Source organism: Glycine max, chromosome 8, assembly GCF_000004515.6.
Source record: "Glycine max cultivar Williams 82 chromosome 8, Glycine_max_v4.0, whole genome shotgun sequence".
NCBI lineage: Eukaryota > Viridiplantae > Streptophyta > Magnoliopsida > Fabales > Fabaceae > Glycine > Glycine max.
Genome location: NC_038244.2, coordinates 5,340,388 through 5,350,303, shown reverse-complemented (window position 1 = coordinate 5,350,303; position 9,916 = coordinate 5,340,388). Strand labels below are relative to the sequence as shown.

General features: G+C 35.1%; 3 protein-coding genes across 3 annotated transcripts; all 3 read left to right on the top strand.

Annotated features, from left to right (window-relative positions):
- Positions 1 to 436: 436 nt before the first annotated feature.
- Positions 437 to 2,167, top strand: LOC100819010 (RING-H2 finger protein ATL54). Its single transcript, XM_003530976.5, has one exon. The coding sequence runs from the start codon at positions 558 to 560 to the stop codon at positions 1,632 to 1,634; it is 1,077 nt and encodes a 358-aa protein (XP_003531024.1). The 5' UTR covers positions 437 to 557; the 3' UTR covers positions 1,635 to 2,167.
- A 1,576-nt stretch (positions 2,168 to 3,743) lies between these two features.
- LOC100818482 (2-oxoglutarate-dependent dioxygenase 19) lies at positions 3,744 to 6,271 on the top strand. The gene is made up of 3 exons (XM_003530975.5): positions 3,744 to 4,475; positions 5,231 to 5,558; positions 5,880 to 6,271. The coding sequence occupies exons 1-3, from the start codon at positions 3,958 to 3,960 to the stop codon at positions 6,123 to 6,125; spliced, it is 1,092 nt and encodes a 363-aa protein (XP_003531023.1). The 5' UTR covers positions 3,744 to 3,957; the 3' UTR covers positions 6,126 to 6,271.
- Positions 6,272 to 6,859: 588 nt separating this feature from the next.
- Positions 6,860 to 9,471, top strand: LOC102659815 (uncharacterized). The gene is made up of 2 exons (XM_006584908.4): positions 6,860 to 8,645; positions 9,016 to 9,471. Exons 1-2 carry the CDS (start codon positions 7,611 to 7,613, stop codon positions 9,409 to 9,411), a joined length of 1,431 nt encoding a protein of 476 aa, XP_006584971.1. The 5' UTR covers positions 6,860 to 7,610; the 3' UTR covers positions 9,412 to 9,471.
- The last annotated feature ends 445 nt before the right edge of the window (positions 9,472 to 9,916 follow it).

Here is a 9,916-nt window from a genome sequence, read left to right as displayed (position 1 = left end):
AGAGTTGTTTAAATTATAAAAAATTAAAAATAATTATAATAACAATAATAAAACTCACTTAACAGAAGTTATTATATTTTTTCCGTAAAAAAATATAATTGAAATTATAAAAAAGAGTTCATAAAACTTGATTATGTGTTATGTGAAAAAGAGTTTATAATCACCCAAAATATATATATTTCTCTACTAATATAATTTATTTCATAATAATTAATCAAACTTTAAATCTTAAATCAAGTGATTAATGGACACAAACCACCATGCCTTATCTATAAATCTTCTCGTGTTTTTTTTTGTCTTGCTACTTGGTAGTAGTTTGGAAGATCACTAAATTCAAGACAAACAAAACACAAAAGTCAAACCAGCAGCCGCGTGGAAGACAAAAAAAAAAAAAAAAAACTTAAAAAATGAAGAAGAAAAGATAACTTTTCTCCTCTTGCACTGCATAATGCAAATAGTCCATGGTCAAACTTGCAACTTCTCCCCACCTAATCTATCATTCATCCACCTCCTTCTCCTCTTCCATTCCCATGTAGCTTTGATTCTTTCTCTCTAACATGGGTCTGAACTACAGAAATTTGTTCCCAGGAACACCATCAAACTGTCTACAAGACTGTTCTTATGATGATAAATCATCATGTTGTGATCCTTCTAATTTGCTCCCTCCAACTCCTCCTATCTACTCAGATAATGATTTGAGCCAAAGTCCCAGCAAACACATCAAAGCTGAATACTTGATCATAAGTTTCTCCATTGTAGCAACCGCTTTCATTGCCCTCTTCTGCTACGCCATCTACGTCAAGTTCTTCTCCCCTCGGAACACCTCAATTATCAGAAGAAGAAGAACAACAACAACAACAACCTTGTCACAGCCACAAACAGAACAATATTTCTTGGACGAGGAAGAACATGGTCCTGTCGTTGACCATCCCATCTGGTACATCCGCACCACCGGTCTCCAACAAGCAGTCATCACCGCCATCACCGTCTGCAATTACAAAAAAGACGAAGGCTTGATCGAAGGTACAGAATGTTCAGTTTGCCTCAGCGAGTTTCAAGAGGACGAAAGTCTCAGGCTTTTACCAAAGTGTAACCACGCTTTTCACTTACCTTGCATTGACACGTGGCTTAGATCGCACACCAATTGCCCCATGTGTCGTGCTCCTATTGTCACTGACCCAACAAGGGTTCCTTCTTCCATGGACCCTACTGCGTTTGAAACAAGTTCTTTTGTGGAGGAGATTTTTGAAAATAGTGCGGAGAATACTCAAAATAGTAGTGATGATTTGTTGAGGGGTGAGGAAGAGGAAAGAGTGCAAGAAGATGAAGCGTGTGAAGAGAACTTGGCTTCTGAACTTGTGGTGACTGTGCAGCAGCCGAGAAGATCGGTGTCTCTGGATTCTTCTTCTGCTGCTAAGATCAGTCTTGCTCTTGCTACTGTTGTGTCAGGGGAATCTCACGGGGATCATTCAAAGAGGGTTGGTGGGAATGGGAATTTGGCTACTAAAGGTGGTTCTAGTTCTTGTTCTTCGACTAGTTCAGTGAAAAGGTCGCTATCATTCAATGCCAAACACTTGCTATCATGGTATAGCCGAAGTCAGAGAAAGCCAAATGCTCCTTTGAGAAGCTTCTGATTGAATCAGGTTTGTTCTTCGAGAAATTATTAGGTAGTCCAAGAGATAGTTACAAATCTATAGTCTCGATCAATCTCTTCGTAATATATAGTCAAGTTTTTTTACCAATTAATAATACTCAAATATGTCATATAGAGATTAAGTGAGTTTCATGATGATCTTGGACTACTTAATAATTTCTCTGGTTCTTGCCAATTAGAGTGTGTTTCTTACTCTCAACAAGGTGAGGGTTTGAAGGGTTTATGTGTGAATTAATGAAGTAGGTCATGTGATGATCAAGTGTATAAAGTATAATAGTAAAGCAAAAAAGTTATGAATGAATAGAAGGTTGTTATCCTTGCCATGGTTGGCTGATCATAAGGTACCACGCATGATGTATGTTCTGGTGTTTTAGAGCCAACCATCGAATTTATGTAGATCTTTTTCTCATCCAATGTGATGCATGGATGCTGAAATTAAATGGAGGGCGTCTTATCTAAACAATTTAAGCAATTAACATCTATGCAAATTCGTATGAAATATTGAACAATCAACAGAATGCACCTTTTTTTGAAAAAAAAAAGGGTCACGTTCCCACAAGATGAAATGTCTGTTTTGCTGTTATAATGTTCCTCTAGAAAGATTTTGATTGTCCTCTTATGTCATAGTAGAGTTATTTGATGAAATGCATAAGGTTTTAAACAATGGTCTGTGACCATATTTTCGGCCCCAACGATAAGATCTTCGGAGTGTCTGCAACTGTATTAGCCTTCTTTGTCCGCAATTACCCATAATATCAATAAATGTGTTGAAACTGCAACCACGACCAGAACTACGACCGTTTTTTGAACTTTGATAATTAATAACAAAAACTAAATTGACAAACAAAATGTCAGATTCTTTGTCAGAATTTCCCTGTGTATGATAATATATTTGCAATAGGTTATAAATTGTGATCATAACTGCAATTATAAGAGAATTTCGCTGTGTAAGATTTCGGATGTCTCCAAGCTTGCACTTCCTCCGAGTTTACTTACTGACTTTGCTCTTCTGGTTATACTGTGATGTAATGTCTGTTGCAGGGTAGGAAAAACTGATTTATTAATGTTCCTCCTTCTTGATAATGAGAATATAAAATAAAGATTTTGGACATAAGACTTACGCAATCACCACTTTGTATGTATCATGTATCTGTATGTGCTACCTATTTTTAATCTTTTGTATTAGATGTTCACTGTTTTTCTATTTTTTGTTTTTCATGTGAATAGATAGATTTCAGAAATCCAAATTCACGTCCTCGTTCCTAAAATACCTTCCCAAGCTTGAAATGGTTCCAATAATTTGTCACATTGATGCAATTTTTAAGAGCTTTTAAGTCAATTAAGTGGATAGTTGACCTATTATAGTTCAAGAAATGAATTCTAACGGTTGGTCATTTAATAAAGTCATAAAATAGGAGATATAAGGTTGATATAGGACCTGGCTTGTCTTAAAATTAAAAATAATAATAATAATAATAATAATAATAATAATAATAATAAATTGCCTTGTCTTGCTCTTGATTTTGTAACGACCACGATAAGAAAATCCACAAATTGAATGGAATAAGCATATTTCAGTATTTGTGAAAAGTAATTTTGGCATTATCCTTAAATCCTTTTTTTTTCATCGCGAATAAATTTTGTAGGCACCGTGAATACAAGTCAGATTTGTTATCCCAATTCCAAAATACATCGCTATCCAAAAATATAATATTTCTTTTAAACATTTCGTCGAACAACTTTCAGAGCATACGAAATTTCCCAACTGTTGAGAAATTTATTTGTGACTCATACTTCTCAAGTTATAAAATTAAAATATGTCCAGTTACAGTGAAATTTTTATTTTCCGTACTTCATATACTTAACTGTCAGTTACCCTTAATTAAATAGCTGATCACATCTATTATTTTTGTCTCTTTGTCCTTCTTCTTTTTCCTTCATATTCTCTATTCTTTCACCGTGCACATTGATATTTTCCTATACAAAAGAAGAGATTAACAAAACTATTTAATGATTTTTTGTTTTCTAAGTGAGATACATGCATGCAGTCTAACTTGTGACGTACCTGATAGTTATGCAACACTAAATGAAACAGATGAATGGACAGAATGGTGGCTAACTTTATTCTCAGACACGTTTCAGATAAACATGAACCGAATGAAGATGACACATGATAAGAATTAAGAAAACCAGCCTCATTCATTAATTTGCAGTGGCAACAAGCCTTACTGATATTGGTTGGTCACTATACCTTCTCTCTTCAGTCTTCATTATCACACTCATCATTCTCTAATTTCTCTAACATGGCTTCAACCGCTTCTGAGGTTAGCCAACAAGTCCAATCCAACAACAACAGACCAATTTTCAAAAGCGTGAAAGCACTAACTGAATCACCAGAACTCACTTCCCTCCCACCCTCTTACACCTACACCACCAACTCAGATGATGAAATAGTGGCAGACCCAGATGAAGATGATCCAATTCCTATTATTGACTATTCCCTCTTGGTCACTGGAACACCTGATCAGAGGGCCATGACCATCCACGACTTGGGCAAGGCTTGTGAGGAGTGGGGGTTCTTCATGCTCATCAACCACTTTGTGTCAAAGACCATCATGGAGAAGATGGTTGATGAGGTTTTTGCTTTCTTCAATCTTAGAGAGGAGGAGAAGCAAGAGTATGCTGGTAAGGATGTGATGGACCCTGTGAGGTATGGCACCAGCTCCAATGTTTCTATGGACAAAGTCTTGTTCTGGAGGGATTTTCTTAAAATTGTGGTGCATCCAGAATTTCACTCACCTGACAAACCACCTGGGTTCAGGTTCTACCTCACTCTCTTTTCCACTTTTTCTTGTAACTCTTAAGAGCCTCTCCAACTAGAATTACTTATAATTAAAAGGTTCTTAAACTTAAAAGAACCAATTCTTATGCAGTTTCATTATTGGAGCGATCTTATATAAGAATAGTTGCTTTTATATATATAAAAACACTTGCTTATATAAGTATCAGTTTCTAACAATTCTTGAGATTATAAGCTATGATGCATTGGTACAATACGCGTATCCAATATGATACATATCCAATGTAGCAATACAATGACACAACAAGCCAATATGATACATATCCCATGTAGTGATACGATTATTTTAAATATATATACATATGACATGAGTAAGATACATAATTTTTTTTGTCACCATTAAATTGGTGTGAGTATCTACCAATTTTACTGATGATTAATCTTCGTCAAACAATCTAACTGACCACATATATATCTTACATATCTATCTTATTAAGATATGCTTCTAAGATACATATTTAGATATTTTTTAAAAATCAAAAACATGATATATATATATATATATATATATATATATATATATATATATATATATATATATATATATATATATAATTGTAATTCTAAATTCAAATTAAGAACATATTTCAAATCTAAATGTGCTAGCTAGATTATGGCTGGTGAGGTTAAAGGGAGAGAAATTTGTGCTTAGTAAGTACTAACCATTATGGATAAGATATTTTGTATGCTAAATTTAACATGTTTTGGTGTTGAAGAGAGACATCAGCAGAGTACTGTAGAAGAACCTGGAAAGTGGGAAAGGAACTACTAAAAGGAATATCAGAAAGCTTGGGATTGGAAGCCAATTACATAGAGGATACAATGAACCTAGATTCTGGTTGGCAAATGATAGCAGCAAATATGTATCCACCTTGTCCACAACCTGAGCTTGCAATGGGAATACCCCCACATTCTGATCATGGCCTCTTGAACCTTCTCCTGCAGAATGGGGTTAGTGGTCTTCAAGTGCTTCACAATGGCAAGTGGATCAATGTCGGTTCCACTTCAAACTGCCAGCTAGTCTTTGTGTCTGATCACCTTGAGGTACACAACAACAAACCCTGGTTGCTATTTAGGCTAAAATGTAATTTTAGTGTATCAAATTGGTTATTTGATTAGTTTTTTTGTGTGAATAGTATGAACTTTGGTCACATTTCACTAAGTTGACCGAGTTAGTACGGTAAATTGATGAAAAGATAAATTTAATCTATCAAAGTGAAAAATTTTAAACTTACAAAACCAAACTAAAACCTAAAATTCAGACAAGAAATCAAAATTATATTTTAGTCCATATTTTATTTTGTTTATTTTATAACAGTGATTTTGATTATGTGATAACCTCTAACCCTTTTGGTTTTGCAATAGGTTGTGAGCAATGGCAAGTACAAGAGTGTATTACATCGAGCAGTTGTGAGCAACAAAGCTACAAGAATGTCCTTAGCTGTAGTAATTGCACCATCCTTGGACACAGTGGTGGAACCAGCTAAAGAGTTTCTAGACAATCAAAGGAATCCAGCAGCGTATGTTGGGATGAAACATAGAGACTATATGCAACTGCAAAAAAGTAACCGGCTTAATGGAAAGTCTGTGCTAGACAGAGTTAAAATCTGAATTTGAATCATATAGTGTTGGCAATAGGCTCAAAAGTTAGAGTTTGGGATTTGGTTCTGTAAAGTACAATTAGCTAGCCAATAAGGGATTTGGTTTTCTATGGTGGTGAATCAAATTAATTAGAAGGAAACCTTCATTTGATTTCACATGCACAGACTAGACAAATTCAATTTTTAAAGTACTAGTAACTTTACCTTTATAATATAATAAAAACATACTACTTTCTCTTTTTATATTTAAAATGCACTAAATTGAAAACAAAATCTATATGTTATGTTTCTATTTATTCTATGCCATTTACCGATCGTTGTCTTATATACTTTAAACCTAGTAGTTAAAAAATGAGTGGCAAAGCCAGAATGTTTATCATATGGGAGCCAAGAGCTAATAAAAAATATTTTTACATTTACGGTTGTCATATATGAACATGTCTCAAAACAAAAAATTGAGGTGGAACTAAAGAAATTAAGGCTTAGGCCATGATACCTTTCCCTCTGCCCTTTCCTCTGTTCGGATTGAAAGGCTTTTATTTTTTTCTTTTTCTAAAGAAATGCTTGCTATAAATAAAACAAATTTGATTATATAAATTTGATTTTTTTACTTTGTCACCTCTTTTATTTTAATTAAATTAGTGTATTGCTTTTAAATTACATAAGAATATTTTGGTTATATAAGAATATACAAAATTCCTTTAAAAAAAAGAATATACAAATGTTAAGGTTATTACACCTTGAACAAAATAAAAGTAATACATATTTTGACTAATGTTCAGTAATCCATATTTATTGGTAACTTATGGAGAAAAAAAGTAGTACGCAATACACCTCCATTTTGTCTGGATTAGTAATTTTTATATTCTGCATCAGAAACTTTTTGAATTGTGAATGAAGTTTCATACGTTCCTGAAAAACCGAGTGTGTTAACACACTTAACTAAAGCAACTTGGGGTGAATAAGTGTGGTACCCAAATGATTGATTTCACATGCTGGAGCTGTATATAATTACAGGGAACCACATTGGTTTCATGATCTCAACTGAATGCTCATTCAACTTTCAAGGTTTCCTCCATATATTGTGCAGCATCTTTGGCAAGGGTAGTAACAAAATTAATATGAAATATGTAACGTACCCTTTTTTTTCTGCTCTCTTGTTTTTTTTCTATGTAGTAGGACAGGGCAATAGGTGTACCAATGAAGCAGTATAACTTCCGAACAACGTATTACTTTCGCTGGTATTTTAATTGAACTTTAAGGTTCAAAATCTATGTCTTCTCCAAAAGTGCATTAAGGATGTCCAATTCCATTATACCTGCCATCCTTCATTAATTAGCCCAAATAACATGTTCTTGGGGTTGTTTTATACATATAGGTTACTACCTCCAATCGTTAATCAAATCAATTGGCCTTACCTTGTTTCAATTCATTCTTTTAAAGACTATTTTGTTTCTCTTGTTACATTGTTAACATTTTCATAGCCTATAATACCATGACTGCCAAAGCACATAATGAAATATGCAGATTAAGCCCTCAAAAGCTTATCCTGATCAAACACAATCGAGGTAATTTTACAATTGTCATCTTAATCACTTGTGTCACATTCCTCATTGCATTGCACACCCAGTTCTTCCTTCAAACTCCACCACCACCATCATCATGGGAAACTTCAATCTTCAACACCACTCACAACGAGCTCAATTCCACGGTCCATAAGCTTCGTTCCTCGGTCACGTTTCTTCCACTCAAGGATCTCCGCCATGCACGTGCACCCCTTGAAGGCCACACATGGTTCATGAGTTCCATGTATGACACACACGAAGATGGTGAGGTCCAATACCAGCAATTCCCATCAGAATCATCACATGGTAAGCTTCTATGTCTCAAAGGACGCGACACGCATGACGGGTCATGGAACTCCTATGCTTTGGCATGGCCTGAGGCTTTGCCTTATAACACCACCTTCATGAGAGGCTTAACTTTTGTGTCATATAACCATTACAACTATGAGAATTTGTGGCATGGTTTATGTGCCATGGTCCCATTTGTGGCTTGGCATAAGATGAATAATAGCTCACAATTGCCCTCAAGGTGGGTTTTGTATCATTGGGGTGAGCTAAGGTTCAAGATGGGCCTGTGGGTTGACACCTTGATGGAGGCCACCTTTAATGGGCCACCAATTATTGAAAAGTTTGATGGAGTTAATGAAGATGGGCCAGTGTGCTTTGAGGAGGCTGTGGTTATGAGGCACAATGAGGGTGGCATGTCAAGAGAAAGAAGAATGGAAGTGTATGATCTAATGAGGTGCAAGGCTAGGATGTTTTGTAATGTGAGCTTAAAGGGGAGTGATGTAGAAATCAATGATAGAGGATCACCAATGATAGGGATGACTTTGTTTTTCAGGACAGGACCAAGATCTTTTAAGAATGACACAATTGTGGCTGAAATCTTTCATAAGGAGTGTGCTAAGATTGAAGGTTGCCGGTTTATGGTAGCTCATTCCAATAATCTCACCTTTTGTGAGCAGGTAAATGGTTATTAAACTCATTGAGCCATTTATTAACAATATATACATGTAGGGACTCAAATCCTCTGTCTCTTTTTCATGTTCCCAATTCTGTCCCCTAATAAAGTACTTTAATCAAGAAAAATAAAATATTTCTAAAGAGAGATGTAGTTGGCTTTAGTTGGCACTTGGCAGAATTTTTTTTGAAGAGTGGATAGAATTGGGAACAAAGAAATAAGTTTTAAAATGAATACATACTTGATTTATCATATTATTCTCTATTTTTATGCCCTCAACTATTCATCTATCTAGTAAATGAAGTACCACAAAATATTCATTCTTACATGCCACATTTGCCCAAATGAGTTATATAATTGTTTGTTCAATGCAGGTGAAATTGATGAGTGTGACAGATATTTTGATATCTCCACATGGTGCTCAATTGACCAACATGTTTCTCATGCAAAGAAACAGCAGTGTCATGGAATTCTTTCCCAAAGGGTGGCTGAAACTTGCTGGTGTTGGCCAATATGTTTACCATTGGATAGCTAGCTGGTCAGGAATGAAACACCAAGGTAGCTGGAGGGACCCAAGTGGGGATGAATGTCCATATTCAGACGATGATCGGAGATGCATGTCGATATACAAGAACGGTAGAATTGGACATAATGAAACCCTATTTTCAGAGTGGGCTAGAAATGTTTTGGCTGAGGTCAAGACAAGAAAGATTCAAGAAACTTCAATAAAGAGAAGAGCTTCTAGCTCTTTTGGTGGTACTTGTAGCTAAATAGTATCACTTTTGAACAATGTACATTTTTCTTATATGATTATATCATCATCAAGGTTACTGAATCCTTAATTAAGGTGGCTCAACTATAAGAGGAACTCATGAATTTAATTCCTTTTGGAGTGGCAAATAATCCTTTTAAGATTGCTTTTATTGAATATATACATTGCCAAGACAAAGTTAAAATGGAAACATGTGACCATTAGATGTAGTTATACAAAACTTCAAATGAAATTTGAATGGTTTCGGCTCAACATGTCTTTAATGTATGTGACCTTTCAGGGTCCACCAAACGATAGATGGATCCCACAGAATGACAATTGCAATGAGACAAATAGTATCAAAAATATATTATTGGAATGGATTTTCAATTAATTCGGGGATTCTTCAATGCAACTTCTGGTTAAGGCATCAATGCACCATGCATTTGCATTCTGATTTACCTTAATCAGTTGGGCAAAATTTCATCATCCTTTGGTGTTCTGTCACAGCAACAACTCTGGTC

Coding starts and splice junctions, on each gene's coding strand:
- LOC100818482 (XM_003530975.5), top strand. CDS start 3,958: ATGGCTTCAACCGCTTCTGAGGTTAGCCAACAAGTCCAATCCAACAAC. Junction 4,476..5,230: donor GACAAACCACCTGGGTTCAG/GTTCTACCTCAC, acceptor TTGGTGTTGAAG/AGAGACATCAGCAGAGTACT. Junction 5,559..5,879: donor TTGTGTCTGATCACCTTGAG/GTACACAACAAC, acceptor GTTTTGCAATAG/GTTGTGAGCAATGGCAAGTA.
- LOC100819010 (XM_003530976.5), top strand. CDS start 558: ATGGGTCTGAACTACAGAAATTTGTTCCCAGGAACACCATCAAACTGT.
- LOC102659815 (XM_006584908.4), top strand. CDS start 7,611: ATGACTGCCAAAGCACATAATGAAATATGCAGATTAAGCCCTCAAAAG. Junction 8,646..9,015: donor ATCTCACCTTTTGTGAGCAG/GTAAATGGTTAT, acceptor TGTTCAATGCAG/GTGAAATTGATGAGTGTGAC.